Source organism: Mercurialis annua, linkage group LG4, assembly GCF_937616625.2.
Source record: "Mercurialis annua linkage group LG4, ddMerAnnu1.2, whole genome shotgun sequence".
In the NCBI taxonomy this organism is placed as follows: Eukaryota; Viridiplantae; Streptophyta; class Magnoliopsida; order Malpighiales; family Euphorbiaceae; genus Mercurialis; species Mercurialis annua.
In genome coordinates this window covers 25,288,334-25,308,116 of record NC_065573.1, presented here as the reverse complement: position 1 = coordinate 25,308,116, position 19,783 = coordinate 25,288,334, and the positions used below count along the sequence as shown (strand labels likewise).

At 30.8% G+C, this 19,783-nt stretch overlaps 2 protein-coding genes across 2 annotated transcripts; one reads left to right on the top strand and one right to left on the bottom strand.

Annotated features, from left to right (window-relative positions):
- The first annotated feature begins 10,355 nt into the window (after positions 1-10,355).
- Positions 10,356-17,613, top strand: LOC126677138 (uncharacterized). The gene is made up of 12 exons (XM_050371613.2): positions 10,356-10,658; positions 11,036-11,251; positions 11,345-12,460; positions 12,697-12,819; positions 13,295-13,476; positions 13,573-13,804; positions 13,904-14,113; positions 14,761-14,889; positions 16,105-16,173; positions 16,402-16,524; positions 16,807-16,857; positions 17,039-17,613. The coding sequence occupies exons 1-12, from the start codon at positions 10,410-10,412 to the stop codon at positions 17,198-17,200; spliced, it is 2,862 nt and encodes a 953-aa protein (XP_050227570.1). The 5' UTR covers positions 10,356-10,409; the 3' UTR covers positions 17,201-17,613.
- A 361-nt stretch (positions 17,614-17,974) lies between these two features.
- Positions 17,975-19,640, bottom strand: LOC126677139 (expansin-A4-like). Its single transcript, XM_050371614.2, has 3 exons — positions 19,232-19,640; positions 18,829-19,147; positions 17,975-18,471 (listed from the first exon to the last, which is right to left on the bottom strand). The coding sequence occupies exons 1-3, from the start codon at positions 19,542-19,544 to the stop codon at positions 18,162-18,164; spliced, it is 942 nt and encodes a 313-aa protein (XP_050227571.1). The 5' UTR covers positions 19,545-19,640; the 3' UTR covers positions 17,975-18,161.
- Between the last annotated feature and the right edge of the window lie 143 nt (positions 19,641-19,783).

The following is a 19,783-nucleotide window of genomic DNA, read 5'->3' as shown; positions in this document are numbered from 1 at the left end:
TTGTAGTTGCTGTACTTAGATTGCGACTTTCGGCATAAATTATTTCTAAAAATAACATTAACAATTAATTAACGAATTTGTGAAGCAACTTCATATTATGGTTAGCGTTTAGTGGAGAAATTCTTAAATAGACTCAGTCCACCACGTCATCCGTGGACTAAGCCTATCACATAATGACACATTATTAAAATGATGGCAATCTTGTAATATTACTATTCAAAAGTGTAAATAAGTAATAAACGAATTTACAAGATTGTCATCATTTTAACGACGTGTCATTATATGATAGGTTTAGTCCATGGATGATGTGGTGGACTAAGTCTACCTAAGAATCTCTCCGTTTAGTGGGATGATGGAATTACATACTCTATAATTTAGTTTTTTTATTACATTTTTTTATACAGGTGTTATTTATGTTATTATATAAAAAAATAAAAATAATTCTTATTATTTATAATTAATTACAACATATTATATAAAAATACTTTTTATAATGAAAATCACTTATTTGCATTCCTTTTCATAAATAAAATTATTTTCCATTTTACCTGTATTTTGTACTAACCAAATAGTAATTATTATTTTAAATTTGATTTATATTATGATGTATGATCTTAAATGAGACTGATTTAAAAGCAATGGTTAAATAATTTGTCAATTTGATTAAAAAAGAGTTTGTTAGTTGAATAAAAACAAATAAAAGTATGTTTCTTTTAGAAGTAGAGTTATTTTGTGACATTTGTAACTATTAGTATACACATAATCATCCAACTTTATAACACAAAAGTACCGAGCCTTTTATCTCTAGAAGACGATAAATAAAAAATGAGCTATAGCTTAAACAGTATAAGCGCTAAGCAGCAAAGCAAACTACTAGATCGTGAGTTCGTTTTCTCCTACAAGCGTTCCCCTCTTTCTAAATTATTAAAAAAAAAGTAGCAAGCTAACTTTTCATATCCATTTTGTAAATTGTCCGTTCATTTTAAATAAAGGATAAACATAAAACCTTTAAATTTGACACAAAAAAATCAAATAAGCTCAATTTTATAAAAGTTGATCAAATCACCCAAAATTATAACAAAACGTATCAAATGCTCCCTTCCCTACTCTCACCTTAGAGAGTGAACACACTTTCCATATTTTACATTGTTTTAGGTGGTTTTAGATGATTAAAAGTTTAAAATAGTTCTCAATGTTTATTTTATTCACAAAATTGACATTTAATTATTTTAAAAAATGTATTATTTCTTTATAATTTCAAAAGTTTAAAAAGCATATTAATTTTTAACTAAAAAAACAAGAACCATTTTTAATTTTAATCCATTAAAATTCTGGTAAATCCCTTCATACTAACCGCGCTTGACCGACTATCGGCTGAAAAAAAAATTCGGCCACCTCTTGATCAGAGCAAACCCATTTGCTCTCCTTTATTGGAGCATTACCCAGACGAGTTTGCTCCTTCTCTAATGAAGGAAAGCAAACCCATGTAGGTCTGCTCCTTCATCGATGAAGGAGCAGGCCCAGACGGGTCTGCTGCGAAGAAAGGGGTGGCTGTGATGTTTACTGACAGTGTGATTAATTTTTGGGTTTATTAGTATCTTAAGGGTTAATGAGAGTTAATTTTGATAAATTATGATTGATTGTAAGAGTTATTAGACTTAATTAGGAGAAAAGGTAAAATAATTCCATTGGTTTATATTAATTAAATTTTATGTTACATAAGAATAATTATTGTCTTTACTTAGGGTTAATTACAGTTAACTATGATTAATTTTTTAAAATAGTTTACTTCACTCTTCTTTTTTTTGGATAAAAGGGTGAAACTGATCCGGTTATCCGGTTTTATAAATTTAGGTGTATTTGATATTTCGTAATAAGTTTAGAGGTGAATTGATCATTTACTCATTCTTTTTTAATGAATGTAACACATGTCTTTGTGTCTTGATTTATGAACTAGTTTTGCATCACATGCTATATATTCAGCTTGTAAATCAATATGTATATTAATTAAATTTATAATCAATATTATATTGGTTTGAATTTAGTAGAAATAAATATTATATTTCTATTAATTAATTTTTAAAATAACTTGCATTAATAATATAATTCGTTATGATTAGACCTATGATTTTTATGTATAATTAATATAAATTAGTTATACATTTTATTGGATTAAAAAATATTTTAAATATACTAATAACCAATATTAGTAGTAAGTGTTATATTATATTAGTTAAATTTGTTATATTTATACAATTATACTTTAAAACTAGGACTGATCTTTTTTAATACCAGACCTTTGCAGGTTTTATCCATTATAGTCAAATCGTTCAAAATCGACAGGATTACCATTTTGATACATTTGAAACTTTTTCTAGCTATTTTTTTGAGTCGAATCGAAATTTTTGTCAAATTGACATTCACGTCACTGCCAAGTCATCGAATCGTTGACGCGCAAACGCCCCCTTATCCAATCAAACTAATGATAATGATGAAAACCGAAATATTATGAACTGTGTTTTGTGGGATTCACCCAGCGAGACGGACCTCGGGACTCTCCGAAGAATCATAATATAATTATATAAGACACATATCATCTAAAAGAACAGGATTCACATTCCTAATCAAAAAATATAATCCTATTTAGCAGACTCATTCCTAAATAGACTTACATGCCAAATAAAAATTATTCTTCTATTTTGGATTTGTATGCTAAGGAAGAATCTTTCTCCTATTTAGATTGTATAAGATATCCACTCACTATTATTATATAAAGAAGAATGAGGTATGTTCAAATATACAATTACAACAAATACAATTATTCTCCTTTAAGTCTAAACTGACTTAAGTATCGGAGAACTAATCGGACAACCATCATCTCATTAGATATCTCCACTGTTTTGCAGGTTAAACTCCGTCGAGATGCCCGGATCAATCAATTGGCGCCGTCTGTGGAAATCCTGGAAAAAAAAAACTCCAAGAAAAAAAAAGATAGATTTGTCCGAACCTTGAAGAAAAATCCCAAGAGGGAAAAAAGAGATAGGTTTGCCAAGAAGGAAAAATCTCATTTTCATGCACGAACTACCGCTTTTTCTCAAATTCATGCACGGTGCTGAGGTGTCACGACTCTCTTGGTGTAATTCGCTGAGGTGGAAGTCATTTTACACCAATGAATAAGTGACACCTCAGCACCGTGCATGAATTTGGGAAAAAGTGATACTTCGTGCATGAAAATGAGAAAATTTTAACTGCGTAGTTAAAATGAGAAAACGTGTAAAGTTCGTGATTTTTTTTTGGCATTAACCCTTAAAAAAACTGTAAATTATTTTGATTTCAAAGATAAAACCAGAACTAATTCCTCATATTTTCACTTCTTCTTTAATAATACCTAAATATCATTTGCTTATTTGCTATAATGTTGTCTAACCATTTTAATTTTTGTAATTTTTTTAATATGCTAGAGATGATATAGATATTAAGCTATTAAATAAAAAAATTAATCTTATATTAATTACAAGTATAACAAATTATTAAATTTGTGATTATATAAAAGTCTGAATCCAATTTTTTTTCTTTTACAAAATAAAATAGAACTGAATATATTTCATTCACAGTGGTTATAGACTTATAGTTTTTATGCAAGCACCGGTTCTTTAAGTTCTTGGATTGCAAATGATTGTCTGCTATGCGCACATGGAAGAATGGTGGAATTGGCCGGTAAAGTGTGAAAGGGACAACCGAAATGGGACTAAGAAAAATCCGTCCCCACTCCCATCTTCATAATCATATCATATTGCCATCATAATACATTACATTATGCAATTTACAACCGATGCACTTGATTTGCCTCTAGATAAAATTTGAACAAAAGGTCAACGCGCCCCTTAAATTTATGTTACAGGATCATCTAATTCAATTTATACTTTTTTGAGTAACTAACTCCAAAACTCTTCATTTTCGGGTCAAGTATCCATAATTTTATTTTCAAAACGCGTAAAATACAAATTAGAGGTGAGGGATGCAAAAAAATAATTAGATATTTTCTTAATTGTTGCGATATAATTATCCTAAATCTGTTTTTTAAAATAAAAATATAAATTATGGGGTTATTTGATCCAAAAATAAAGAGTTTTGGGTTAGTTGTTCAAAAAAATATAATTTGGGCTAGATAACCCCGCGTCACAAGTTTAGAGGGCGCGTTGACCCTTTATTCAATAAAATTTGAATATGAGCCATGTAACTAACAAAGTTAATTTTTTATATATATATTTATTACTTTAACAAATTACAAATTAATTTAAGTTGGAATTTCAGATATTGAAAGGCCTTAAAGAAAAAGCTTAAATATAAACAAAATTGTGAATTATACCATAATTTTATAATTTGAATGTGTTTTTTTTCATTTTAAATATTAAATCCTATTTTTTGCAATATAAATTACCAATTAATAGTACGTTCCATAGGGAGTGATGTAGACGTTACAATCATTTACCGTATCTTTTATTTTTCAATTTTAGCATTCCACGTGAGTGTTAATTGTTCGAATTTTTAAGATGAAACACATAATTGAATTTCTATTTTTGTCCACTTTTAATATTAAATTTATACATTTCTTTTATTATTATTGAGTTTTTCCATCATAAAAATGAAGTGCGTATACTTCATATATAATGTCAATGCCATTCAAATAAATTTCAGTTTTTGTACTTTTATTTTTATTCAACATTAAATTTCTTTAATGATTTATATATATTCATTAGTTATTTAATTAAAAAATAAATAATTTTTTTATGTATATATAAAAATATTGATAATGTGTGTGTGTATATATATATATATAATATATTTAGATAAAATATAATATAATTTCTAAATAAATTAAATTAATAATAAATTATACTCCCTCCGTCTAATATTTACAACATTATAACTACAATAACCATATTTCTTAATATGTGTATTTTTAAGAATAGGACTATTGTTTTGGGACGGAGGGAGTATTAAATTTGAACACATATTAACTAAAACATTAAATTTAATTTAATCATATAAAAGGGAAGTATTAAAAAATTATACTAATTAATTTTTTAAAATTTCGGATACAGACGAATAATAATTTTAGTAATAAATGTATTAAAGTATGGCATTGATTATAGAATAATTAATTAATTTACTCATAATTTAAATTTAAATTATAACAATGATTTATAATTTATAACAAAAATACTGACTTCATTTTTAGTAGTTTATTAACTTGAGCTATTCTAAAGTATGTATATATAAATAGTATTATAATATTAATTGAAAGTGGAATATGAAAGGACAAAGCTGAATTTTTTAGTAGGATTATTTGTAATATTGAGTTTCAATGTTTTAAACATTTGTAGAGATTGAATCTCATTTTTTGAAATGTGAAATCCTGCATTGCAAATTTTTGCACCTCTACATTGTGTAGTCTAAATCATAAAAAAAATAAAGCTAAAAAACGTGTACAAGCAGAGTGTCGTTTTATATAAAATGACATTATAAAACAGAAATATATTAGTATATAATGCCAAACATTGAAAAATCGGAATGTGAGATATCACATTTTAAAAGATAGAATTAAATCACTGCAAATATAATATAGTAAAATTTAATATGCAAATAAATATTTTCCAGTGTGAATTAATAATGTTAATGTTTTTTTTTTGTTGGTTGATCCAATAGCTATAAAATAAAAAATGTAGGGATTCGCTGTAGATAAATGAAGGTTTATGGATCCAATAATAAAAACAGGTCAAATACAAGAATCCAGATATTTTAGTACTACTAATTTATAATTGGCGATTCGAATAGTAAAATATTAGTAGAAAATTATGTTCTAAATGATGAAAGTTGCAAATCTGTATTGAAATTTAAGTAGCAATTTGTCCCTCAACTTATAAATAATACACAATTAATATATAAATTAATTTTATAGGTAAATTAGTTATAAACTTGTTGATTATGAGCAATTAGCCTTATTTTAAAAAATTAACTTAAAATTTGATAGGACAAATTGCCCATTGCTAACAAGTTGAAAGGATAAATTGCTACTTAAATCTCTGAATTGAAATAGCAAAATGAGTTAGATTATTTATGATTTTATATCTACGGTGTTTATCACATGCATAGGTTGTCTAATGTCATATTTACAACAAATAAAAATGATTTGCGATAGGGATTTTTTTAATACGTCAAATTTCATTAAATAGAACCAAAACAGTTATATTTGTAAGAAATTCGGAAATTCAAAAATTAAATCCGATGATCTGACATAGAACAAACTAATACACTAACACGCCTTATCTGATTTGCAGATCTACTTACGAAAACAAAAATTAAAATACTAAATGCTTCGTCAATTAAGTGCGATTTTCGATCAAACTTTTTCAACGTCCGCTAACTGAAACTAGCGCCATAATCTCCGATCATCATCCGACTAACTGTTTAAAAAAGGGACAACAAACCTTTTATAAAGAAAACACAACAAACCTTTTATAAAAAAAAACACAACAAACCTTTTATAAAGGGAATTTTTTAATTATTAATTTTTCTATATGTCCGATACGCGAGTGATATAGCGCAACAGTTGCGTGTAATAATTTTTATTATATCTATTTAACCCTAATTTTTTTTAAATTAGTTTCATTTGAAGATAGAGATGGAACTTTAAATGAAACTTCATATGAAATTAATTTAAAATTAAAGTTAGCTCCATTATTATAATATCAGAAAAAGTTTTGTCTTTTCTGATTTCATTAATTGTTTGCTTAAGTAATATACAAATGTAGTTATCACTTTATTTTCATAAATTCAGGGTAATTGATTTTGGAGGTCACTGTACTTTTCAAAAATTGCAAAATGGTGACCGAACTTCAAAACGTAACATTTTAGTTACTATACTATTTGGTTATGTTAAGATAGAAGGATTTTCGGTCACCGAAGAAAAATATTTCGAGTCAATTTTTTGTTGATTGTGTGTATATATGAAATATAAGGTATAATTTGTCATAAATAATCAAAATATGATTACTACATATGTATAATTTGGCCGTAAAACACTTAAAAACCTTCCAAAATCCCATATTTGAAAGTTTAGTAACCATTTTGTTACATTTTGAAGTTTGGTCACCATTTTGCAATTAATGAAAAGTACAGTGACCCCTAGAATCAATTACCCCATAAATTCATAATCATTTTTGTCCTTCAAATACAGAAAATTATGAATAATTAGTAGGGTAGGTTGAAGATATTTTCCCTTGCAAATTAAAAAACAATAATATTGATATGGACTAATTAAGAATGTCCTTGTCGACGTATTATGAGCGTATAAATGCCATAATATCATTTCATTAATTAAAACTATATATTAAGATATGTCATAGACTATATATTGGTCGGTATATATAACCAATTAACTTGGGTTGTCTCTTTCGATTTCTTCAGTGGCAAAGTTGTTCCATGCCGGCTACCGACCATTTTTATATCATTATAATCACTGTTTAATTAATTCAATTACCTAATTAAATAGTGGTGTGTTTGTGGTGATCTTATCATAAGAAAAATATCATCAATCACTAGCTAATTTTCAGTATGAAGCTTGATCGAATTCATAAATTCACAGTTTTGAGTATAATTTTTCAATATTTGAATTATGTTTATAAATTAGTCAAATTTTATCTATTTTATTTTGCCACATTATATATAATTCAAAATTAGTGTGTGCATACAATATAAAATTAAAAAATCATTAACTGAGAACGTCTCGATTAAGTTGATTACAATATAATTTTATCCTTTTCTTATGATTACAGTTTTTACCCTTAAATAATTTATATAAGTTTTTCTCAATATTTGTGATATTTTATTCCGTTACTAAGGTTTTATGTTAATATAGTTATTTTGTTTTGTCTTTACTAATTGTGAGCAATATTGATTTAGCAACGTACGCATGTATATTTTTTATTGAGAAAAAGGTCAATTCATTTCGGAACTTGTAATTCGGAGTCAAGTAATTCACTTTCAATTTTTTTAATCAATTAAAGATACTCTTTAGTTATTGTTCAATTAAGATTAAAATTATACAAAATGAACAAATTCAGAAACGTAATGAGCCAATTTTATTCGTAATTGGTCTAGAAAATAGAGAGTATTGCTCTTAATCTAAATATCGAGCGTATTATCTTTAGTTGATCAGAATGGATGAAAATGAGTTATTTGACTCTGAATCACAAATTCAAAGACCGAAATCACCATTTACTAATTTTTTATTTTTTATTTAGGAATTTTTTTTGTTTTTTATTTTTTATATTTTTTATGTCAATACAAAACATAAATATATCAATAGTGAATGGTACATGTATAATATTTTTATAAAATAGATAAAATATAGTGTGATACATATATATATATATATATTTTATAATAATTTTATGAAAGGTGAATATTATAGAAACTTAAAGACGAATAAAATATTGTCTCTAAATCCTACAACACAATATATATAAAATAAAAATAATAATTTTTTTTAAAAATTCTACCGTCTTAAATGAGTTTTTTTTAATGAAACGACCGTCAAATAAGTTGTTTAGACTGAATTAAGTAAGTTTGTACATTATAGGGTCTAATAAAATTGTAGGTTATCAATATTATGTAGTCAATTTGAACATTGTGTTAGACAACTAATAAGCAGCTACAAATTTGTTCTTTTTGTCGTACTTATGACTATAATTCTGAAAGTGATTTAAATACCGTATATTAGTGATTTAACATTTGGCTAAAAGTAACAGAACAACATTAATTGTGGTTGGGTCCATATAGAAGCAGTCGCCCATTTAAAGTAAAAATGATCTACATGTTTAAATGTTTTTTTTTTAAGTCATCAAGTATTCATATTTTTATTTATCATACTTTTTTGTAAGTCATTTTCAAATGGAAAATTTCTACATGGTATTTTTCTTTCTTTTGGTGGTCCTTCTGGATACCGTCATTATAAGTGCTATGTCAAATTTGAAATTTTCTTGTGCTTTTCATTTGGAAGTTCACAATTTTAAATTTACAATTTGGTTTATATGTCTTAGATTTACATGGATTTATAGCTTTTTAGTTGTAATTATTTAAATTTGCATTTTATTATATGCCCTATTAGCTATAGTTTTTACGAGTTTGACGTATTAAATCGTTTGTTGGGTGACTTTCGGTAGCCAAACGCCGCCATGCCTTCATGCAAGTTTTATTGTAATTTCTAGTCCAAATATTGTGACTAGAGCTGAGACTATTATATAGTCGTTTATTTTATCAATGAAATTGTATCTTTCGACAAAAAAAAAAACTCTATAAAATTACTATTTTATGATTTTTTAAAATAAAAGCTCCCTTTTAAAAGAAAAAAAAGAATTATTCCATCTCTATAGAATTACTGTTGAAGCTCTAATACCAATGTTATAACGTTAATACCAATTGTTGAATTTATGATACCAATACTTGTACCCGGTTCGTGATTGGATTGGTATGCGTAATGGAATCCGAACTGTTTAGTATTCCCTCTGATATATAATATTTGTCGTATTTGAGAAATTTTTTTGGTTCATAATATTTGTCACTTTAGAATATTAAGAGAGCATTAATTTCTATTTTTCCATGTTTGTCCCCATTAATTTATTAAAAGAATACAATAGACAAATTAATATAATAGTCACAAATGTAAACAATTTTTAATGTGAGACTAACTTAGTAAAGGTGTTTACAAATCAAAATATATTAATTGTTTTCTTAATTTTGTGCTAAAGTCAAATGCGACAAATATTATACATCGGAGGGAGTATTAATTATGAGTTTGATCAACGAATAACAATACAATAACATAAATAAATAAAGCAAAAGATTTTTGTGGTTCAACAATTATACTTACATTCGCCGGCGAAAAAATCGAATTATTCACTAATCGTCAAAATGAGTACAAAACTAGCGGAGAATAAATAGAAAATATTTCTAATAAATATGCCTTCGAATAAAAACTCAAAAAGTGTTAACTTTATACAAGAAGTACAAAAAAAAAATTTAAATTGACTTATAATTCTCACATCACACAGACACTTGTCAATTTTATTAGGGTGAATTTTATACAAAAGTGACAAATTGTAAGTCCATTTGGTCTTTTTTCGCTCGAAAATGACTTATTTGATATTTCGTGTCAAGTTGAGGGGTAAATTGATCTTTTGTTATGCTCTAAGACAGACGACAGAGGCATTCCCCGCTTATTGCTTGTCGTATCCTCAAACGACGTCTCGTTCCACACAAGAGAAATTTCAGTCTTAAACCCTTAAAACCTCAAAGAAAAAGGTATCGGCAGCCATAGCCGAACAACAAAGCAAGGCCAAGCAGCAATGGTGAAAGCGTACCTGAGGTACGAGCCAGCGACGTCGTTTGGAGTAATAGCATCAGTAGAATCAAACATAACGTATGATAATTCCGGGAAGCACCTTCTAGCTCCGGCGCTGGAAAAAGTTGGAGTTTGGCACGTGCGGCAAGGTGTCTGCACTAAAACCCTAGCTCCTACGTCTTCCTCTTCCTCTCGTAACGGGGCATCGCTCGCTGTTACCTCTGTTGTATCATCCTTAATCAATTCTTCTCTGGTAATTTTTTTTAAAATTTTTACTTTATTTTAAAATTTTATGTTTAGGCCGGCTCGTCTAGATAATGCAGGACTTGAATTTTATTTGAATTCTGAAGGTCGAATATTTTTAGAATTTTTAATTTTTTCAAATTAGGAAAAACATTTTGCATTTCGAAAGAAATGAAATCACAGCAAAATCACAAATTTGTTTGGAATAATTCATATGGTTTCCGTAGATAGAATTTGAATGAGTTGAATTCTTGCATTGGAAGAGTTTCGAGACGCCTTTCATCCGACTTATATGATTTTGCAAGAACTTAATTGAATTGAGTTTATTCGGAACAGATGCCTATTTGTAATAGATGTGAGAGTGGAAATTAACTTTATTGAATGCAGGTAGCTAGTGGTTATGCAGATGGCAGTATAAGAATTTGGGATAGCGATAAAGGAACCTGTGAGACCACATTGAATGGACACAAAGGAGCTGTTACGGTTCTACGTTATAACAAGTCCGAGTCATTGCTGGCATCTGGAAGTAAAGATAATGATGTTATACTGTGGGATGTTGTTGGAGAGACTGGTCTTTTTCGCCTTCGTGGGCATCGCGATCAGGTTTGTTATTAGTGTTTTTTAATGAAGCTTATACGTCATGAGCAATTTTTTTTCCTGTTAGTTTTATATACTTATTTCATATTTATATTGCAGGTCACTGACCTCGTTTTCTTGGATTCTGGTAAAAAACTTGTTAGTTCTTCCAAAGACAAATTTTTGAGGGTTTGGGATCTTGATACACAGCACTGTATGCAGATTCTTAGTGGCCATCACAGTGAAATTTGGTCTATAGATGTTGATCCTGAGGAAAAATATTTGGTTACTGGTTCTGCTGATCCAGAACTTCGGTTTTACACTATTAAGCAGGATTCGATGAATGGACAAGGTTTATCCAATGGAAATGGGATGGACATTGTAAAGGCTGGAGATTCATCTACTCAAAGTAAATGGGAGATTCTGAAGCTATTTGGTGAAATTCAGAGGCAGAATAAAGATAGAGTTGCTATGGTGAGATTCAATAAGTCCGGAAATTTATTGGCTTGTCAAGTGGCAGGCAAAACAGTAGACATATTCAATGTTTTGGATGAGAATGAAGCAAAACATAAAGCAAAGCGTCGACTTCACAGAAAGAAAGAGAAGAAATCTGCAAAAGCAGCAATTGGGGCAACTGAAAATAGTGATGCAATAACTGAAGAAGATGGAGGTGTCCTCATGGTTACGGTCTCTGATGTTTTCAAGCTTCGTCAAACAATTCGAGCAGGCAAAAAGATCTGTTCCATCTCCTTTAATCCAATCACTCCTAGAAACGCCTTGGCTACATTAGCACTGTCTTTAAATAATAATTCACTGGAATTCTATTCTGTCGAAACCACTACAGCAACAAAATCTCTATCTATTGAGCTCCAGGGGCATCGTTCTGATGTCAGAAGTGTTACTCTTAGTTCAGACAATACTCTCTTGATGTCAACCAGTCACAATGCAGTAAAGTTCTGGAATCCAAGTACTGGTTCTTGTCTTCGAACTATTGATTCTGGGTATGGACTGTGTGGCTTGATTGTTCCACACAACAAATATGCACTCGTTGGAACTAAAGACGGGAAATTAGAAATAATTGACGTAGGGAGCGGTACTTGCATTGATACTGTGGAAGCTCATGGTGGTTCAGTACGGACCATTGTTTCTATTCCAAATGAAAATGGTTTTGTCACGGGTAGTGCAGATCACGATGTTAAGTTCTGGGAGTATCAAGTTGAGCAGAAAGCTGGTCAAGTATGGTCTTTCATTATTTTTATTCATTTTAATTCTATGTATACTATTTACTTTTTCAATATTGAAATAAAAAAAATTTATGTTTCATTAAGTATTCAGCACCTGGAAAAATTCTACTTTTCTAGCAATGTTTTTGGAATTAATTGAATGCTTCCTCTCACTTATGACTTTAAATTAAGGTATGGTCCTTCTGTACGTGGTAAAGTGAGCATAAATTGCGCCTGTTTGATGTGCAGGACACAAAGTACCTTGCCGTGTCAAATGTGAGGTCTATGAAGATGAATGAGGAAGTTCTAGTGGTTGTAGTTAGCCCTGATGCTAAATACATTGCTGTTGCTCTTTTAGACTACACTGTGAAGGTCAAACTGGCTTCCTTAACCTTGTTGTTTGTATTTATTATTTCTTCTTTCTATTAGTTTGTCTTGTATTTTTGTTCAAGTGTTTTTTAAGTTGCAGGGTACCAAATTCATGAGCAATGGAGGATGGTGCCCATTGTGTAGCCTGGTTCTCTGAAAGTTCCAAAACTTATAAGATTGCTGTTTTAAAACTGAAATAATGAGAATAAGGAACTCAAATTAGTTGACTTATGAAAATGGAGTTTGATGCTTTTATCAATTCTTTTTATGAAAAATTGAGAAGAACAAATGCCTAGATGTCCAATTTCGTTGTTTAAGCCTGAATTGTAAGTCTAGGAAATATAATATTATACACATCTCGCAATAAAACGTGTATCTTGTTATGGGAACTCTGAAGTGGTTAATAGATCTTAATGGTTTTACACTCTATTGTTACAAGCCACTAATTGTTGTGTGACATACACATCAATATATTCAGGTATTCTTTGTGGATACACTCAAGTTTTTCCTTTCATTATACGGTCACAAACTGCCGGTGCTATGTATGGACATTTCATCCGATGGAGATTTGCTAGTTACTGGTTCCGCAGATAAAAATTTGAAGATATGGGGTTTGGATTTTGGTGACTGCCACAAGTCCCTTTTTGCCCATGCTGATAAGTGCGTTTTATTTATATTTGTACATAAACTAGATTATGTTTTTGTCTTAAGGCTGCTTTATTTATAAATTTATCTTATGAGCTTGTTATCCGACAGTGTTATGGCAGTAAAATTCGTGCGCAGCACCCATTACATGTTCAGCGTAGGGAAAGATTGCCTTGTTAAGTACTGGGATGCTGATAAATTTGAGCTTCTTTTAACTCTCGAAGGCCATCATGCAGATGTTTGGTGTCTTGCAATCAGCAATCGTGGTGATTTTCTTGTTACAGGGTCTCATGACCGGTCCATACGTCGTTGGGATCGGACTGAAGAGCCATTTTTCATTGAGGTACATTTTTCTTGTTTCTTTCGTTTTGGTAATATCTGTTTCTTTTGGAGCCCTGTGCATTTATTACATGTGTTTGCTAACTTATTATTTGGTTTTCAGGAGGAGAAAGAAAAAAGATTAGAAGAAATGTTCGAGGCTGACCTTGATAGTACATTTGAAAACAGATATGCTCCAAAGGAAGGACTTCCAGAGGAGGGAGCTGTAGCCTTGGCCGGTAAGAAAACTCAGGAAACGCTTACAGCAACTGACTTAATTATTGAAGCCCTAGATATAGCAGAGATAGAATCAAAGCGGATTGCTGAGCACAAGGTATGTTGGTTCTCCTCCATGATGCCATTTTTTTCCTAATGAGTTCTTTGGATTTTAGCTTATACATTAGGAGCTTCTGAAGAAGACCAATCTCAATGTTTGAGTGACATAACTATTAGGGAGGGCAGCGTGGTAGGTTCGGGATAATTCAATCTTCTTTTTTTTCTCTTTTTCTGAATTATCCCGAACCTGCCTCTGCCGCCGTCTTCGAAAATCCAGGATTTGAATTGATGTAGTAGCCCTTTGGCTGCTGGTAGGCTTACTATTTAAGCTTACCTGAGATATTTGTGATAACTATTCAGTGTTTCATTTTTCAATTTCAATTTCTTTGCATGACCAAGGACTTCAGTAGTAAGACTGAGGAAAGATCTCGCTTCAGATTGCGGATAATTTGGAAAGTAAGAGAAGTGTCATATTTGGGCTGTTGACTGCAGCATAACCTTCTTTTTCTTCAAAGAAGCGTGTTTTACCCTGACAATTTTAAAGTGCAAAAGCAATTCTCAATTGTTTCCAAAATAGGGTTTAGTGTACTGACATCTGACATCCAGGAAATTTACCTGTTTGGAACATGCATTAGATTATACTGAGAGATGTACAACATGATCTTGTTGTGTCTGTCAAAATTAATATGCCCGCCAACTTTTCAGGAGGAGATAACCCAAGGAAGTGTTGCTGTATTGCAACCAAACCCAGTGATGCTTGGGCTTGTCCCATCTGATTATGTTCTCCGTACGCTTTCAAATGTTCGCACTAATGATCTTGAGCAGACATTACTGGTATGTTAACCTTGTGCAATTTTCTTTTCCTAAAGATCTATAACATTTACATAACTATGAAGCGGGGATGGACTAGCAAAGTTACAATAATAAGGTCTATTAAAATTTACTTATAGAAATATTTCGTAATTTAATTTTAAGTGTTTGATAATAGAATTAAAAATAGAATTATTTGTATCGTTTATTATTAATGAGATTTAGTGAGATTGAAATATTATATTAATATTTTAATTGATGGGATTCCTATAAAAATTAAGTGCCAAATTGAGTTGCAATTTTTTTTAAATAATTCTTTTTACAGTTATACATTAATGAGATTAATGAGTTTGAAATGCTATTTTATATTAAAAACCAATAGGATGCTATAAAAATTAAGCATCAACTCACTACAAATAAATGATATGCAAATTTATAATAATTAATATATATATATATATATATATATATATATATTAAACATTAAATTTTGATTCAAAATAGAAATAACTTTAAATCAACTAAATAATAATGGATCAAACAAATATATAAAAAAAATATAGCAATAAACTCCATTAATCTTTTTCATAAATAACTTCAAAAAAAAGTTCCAATTTAAGCTACAAATAAACTAATTACTTAATATTTAATAACGAATCAAAAAAAAAAAAACTAGTGTGCATAGCACATGACTAAAAACTAGCCATCGTACAAAACCTTTAAACGAGATAGTGCTTTTTCGACTCTCTGAATTTTTGCGATATTTTGAAACTTCTTACATGGGGGAATTTTGTACTATTTTGGGGCGTTATTTAATTGAGACTTAATTGAAGATAAATCAATTAAATTTGGATAGATAATTGTCAACTGTTCTATTTCGAAGACTGATTGGACGAGCAAAGCAGTAAGAACCCTGTTTTTAGTTTTGAGTAACTGGGTTGAGCAGCATTTCCTTAAAAATAACTGCCAAATTTTTCTTGTGACCTCCATCATTTTTCCTGAAAATTGAGCTGCCCAAGCTGGTAAATTCAGCCGTTTTTGTATCTAGTATAATTCTATTTCACCAACTGTACCTCAATCAAACAAGATACATGTCTGCTGCTGTTACCTTGCAGTGTCTGGTTTTCATACTTGCTCCATCTGCTGGGGTTATTTAGATGCCCGCAACATTACTTTGTTGATTAGTTCCTCTGGTATTCGGTTCAGGTTTTTGATAATGAATATCTGTTCTCTTTGCAGGCTTTACCATTTTCTGATGCTTTGAAGCTTCTATCTTACTTGAAGGATTGGGCCTCAAATCCTGATAAGGTTTGCATCTCACAGAAACGTTTGGATGAGTGAAAATTTATTCATGCTTTTATATTAACATTAGATGTTAGAATATTTCTGGATTACAGTAATAAAGTCCTTACTAACTATGGTTTCTCCTCCTAAAACGAGCAATATCATTGCTTATGCATGAAGTATCCAATCTATTGGTGTTACCTTAACCTTTTTTTATACTTATTGAAGTCATTATTTGCATTTGTTTTACAGGTTGAGCTCGTTTGCAGAGTTGCTACTGTGCTATTGCAGACGCATTATAATCAGTTGGTTACAACCCCAGCTGCAAGACCTTTGTTAACTGTTCTTAAGGACATTCTTTATGCAAGAGTCAAGGTAATCATACCGTTCAGAGTAACGTAGTCTTCACCAGATCAATTGATTTTTTTATATTTTGAATTAGAAAATTTAATAGATAATTCTTCGAGTGAAATGCAGCTATGTATATTTCATTTATTTAGGCGAACATTTAGTGCACATTCATCCCAAGTCCGGACGTGGTTGATTTTTGCATAGAGTATTCTCTACAAAATGCGTCTCTCTTTTATTAGCTATTATGCGAATCACATGCTGGAGTATTTTTGTGGTCATTCATTAATATGATGATGTTTCCTTCAGGAATGCAAGGATACACTCGGTTTCAATCTTGCAGCAATGGATCATCTCAAGGTGTGAATTGTGCAGTAACTTTTGATTGTATACAATGCAATAGTTTTCCCTTGATTTTTCATCTCTTTTCAGATTTTGATTATGAATATATTAATATTTAATCTCTTAATTTCATATTTTGGTTATGGAAATTTAAATAAAATCAATTTCTTACTTTCATATTTTGGTTGTAATACTGTAGGAATTGATGGCTTCAAAATCAGATGCACTCTTTCGAGATGCTAAAGAAAAGTTGCTAGAAATTCGTTTGCAGCAGTCTAAACGTTTGGAAGCAAGGACAGATACAAGAGAAGAGAAGCGGAAAAAGAAAAAACAGAAGAAATCTAATGGTTTACATGCTTGAACCTGACTAAGCAAGCTGAATTACTGGTAATGGAATTGTTTCATTCAATGAATGGGATCAATCGGTAAACTCTCAGGTAAGACACACCGGGAAAATGGCTGCAAGAATCTCACGTGACTTATTTGATTAAATGCATTGCCACAAGTCAAACGAAATTCATTGCGCCCAGAGAAAGCGGATGAATTGCAGATGCTGTGTTTTGTGGGTTACAGTCGGTTTTTGGCAGTGGCAGTTCTGAGCCACATTTTACGGTGGTTGGATGCAGAGGTATTTTATTGCCCATTTGTAATTTTTGCATATTGTTACAAAATCAACAAATTTTGAGTGTTAACATATATATGATTCTCCATTGTGAAAAGGAACTTTAATATTATGTGAAACATGAATCTATGAGTAATGTCTTTAGAATCCAATTTGTAATTGTACTAGTTTTCCATGTTTATCCTTTGTCATCCTTTTTAATGTCACCAATTGGTGGCTTCAGGTATGGGTGTGCAAAAATTGAACTAAACCAAATTGAATCAACAAATACATTTTAATTTGAAATAATGAAAAGATTAATTTTTTTGGTTTAGTCCGATTTTGGACATAAATAACTTTCAGTTAAGTTTTAATGAGATCAAATTGAATCGATAAATTTGGATCGGTACAATTAGGATTGTTTCATATTCTTCTAAATTTAGTTTGGTTTGAAAAAGATAAAATATTAGTTGCACTCTTAAAAATAAAGTGAGAAATCAAATAAAGTTGGCACATAGATCTCTGCTTCTATGATTACTCGCTAAAAACAACAATAAAATTAATAATCATAACGATTCAAATATTACAAAAGATTAATAGGTTAGGAAAGAAACATAATATGGAGAAGGCAAATACTAAACATTAGAGCCTATCAATCATTAGAGCACATATAGAATGGCAGCTTAGGTTAGTTTTGTTTGAGTCATTCATAAACACAAATTTACTTGAAGTTTTTGCCCTCAAAAGTCTGACCAAATTGCCAGTTCTTAGGGGCAACATGCCAAGCAGTTGAGAATCTGCCATCACTAGCTTGAACCCTAAAGGTAAGCGATTCGCCTTGCAGAATAGCACTAGTTTTCCAGGTGGTGCCCCAGTCGCGTTGCATTTGGGTCCATTTCAGCTTTTTGTTACCTTTCACTTGCAGACTCGTAACATCTCCGGCTCCACCGACGTTCCATACTACTACTTGGTAGAACCATGGGTTTCCTGTTATTGTGAATCTGATTCCTCCTCTCCTTTGGCATGGCACCCTGCAACGTTGAACATCATCATTTTAGATACCTATTGACGCTTAGTCAAAGTGCCCATCTCGACATCTCGTATAGTAGGATATGTTGCATGGAAACTTGTTACATTTTATGTTTCGGCGTTCTATTTTTGTTTTCAAAAATGTTCCTAAAATTGAAAGATTATTTATCTATAACTTATTATTGTAAAATAATAGTTTTGACCGTTTGGGTATTGTTTTTCCAGTTGCAGTGTTTTTATTTTTGGTTGATAAAAAATCATTTTTGTATAATGTTATAAATAAAACCGGAGACGTAGATTTCTTGTGATGCAAGTTAGCTAAATTCACGAAGACACAAACTAAAGAGAAACAATCTAACCTGCGGTATTGGACAGGGATAATCCCAGCGACATAGTCAGCAAGTTGGTTAAAGACAGGCTTGGCTATGTCGAAGTGTTCGCGAGGTGGATTGCACCAGCCTCCATTGTCACTGGGTTGCGATGGATTTGGCGGGCAACGGTCAGTTGCTGTGATGGTGAGAGAAGGCTGCCCTAGCTTGCAATAATGAGGATCATCGACACATTGTAACTCATAACAAGCACCGCAAGCCTGCCCGTTTTTGAACAAAACATCGCTTACTGCTACTGTGTTTAAACCGAACCCTGATGCTATTACGTCCTTGTAATTGCATGCTCCTCCTGCAATTTTATTTTTGTTTCTAAATAGTTAATTTAAAATTCAAAATGATGTCTCAAAAACAAAAAAAAGAAAGAGTATCATACCAAAACTGGTGGAGCTACCCTCATAAAAGGTAGCATGAGCATGAACCCATGGTCCAGGTTTGAACTTTGGTCGATGATGCTTAACAAGGGGTCGATGAACCGCCCGGGCGTGGTAAGGATGAGCCGCCCGGCGGTGGTAGGGATGACCTGCACGGTGGTGGTAGGGATGAGCCGCCCGGCGGTGGTAAGGATGGTTGCTATGTCGTCGACCAACAGCGTGATGATACGAATGTTTGACTGTTGCATCAACCAATGCAATAGCTAAAAGCAATGACAATAATGCAGCAGCTACGGCTATCAATGATGAAGCCATTTCTGCTTCGGCACAATAACACCAACTTGGCCTTGTGCCTTTTTTTAGTTTTTTTAAACTTATTTATTATTATTTTTTTTATTTTTTTCTGCTACATTCTTTGGGGAGCAATGGATATTTATATATATAATGCTTAGATTTTGCATGTGTTTGTTATGAATTTCATAATGTTAACAAGAATTTGAGAGGATCTAAGTGATTTAGGCCGTTTAAATAGGCTTACCATTCGTAACTTTCCC

Bases quoted from the DNA above. Each gene is read 5' to 3' on its own strand.
- LOC126677138 (XM_050371613.2), top strand. From the start codon at position 10,410: ATGGTGAAAGCGTACCTGAGGTACGAGCCAGCGACGTCGTTTGGAGTA. The intron at 12,461-12,696 runs GTATGGTCTTTC...TTTGATGTGCAG, and splicing joins TTGAGCAGAAAGCTGGTCAA to GACACAAAGTACCTTGCCGT. The intron at 14,890-16,104 runs GTATGTTAACCT...TTCTCTTTGCAG, and splicing joins ATCTTGAGCAGACATTACTG to GCTTTACCATTTTCTGATGC.
- LOC126677139 (XM_050371614.2), bottom strand. From the start codon at position 19,544: ATGGCTTCATCATTGATAGCCGTAGCTGCTGCATTATTGTCATTGCTT. The intron at 19,148-19,231 runs GTATGATACTCT...ATAAAATTGCAG, and splicing joins GGGTAGCTCCACCAGTTTTG to GAGGAGCATGCAATTACAAG. The intron at 18,472-18,828 runs GTTAGATTGTTT...TCAACGTTGCAG, and splicing joins ATCCCTGTCCAATACCGCAG to GGTGCCATGCCAAAGGAGAG.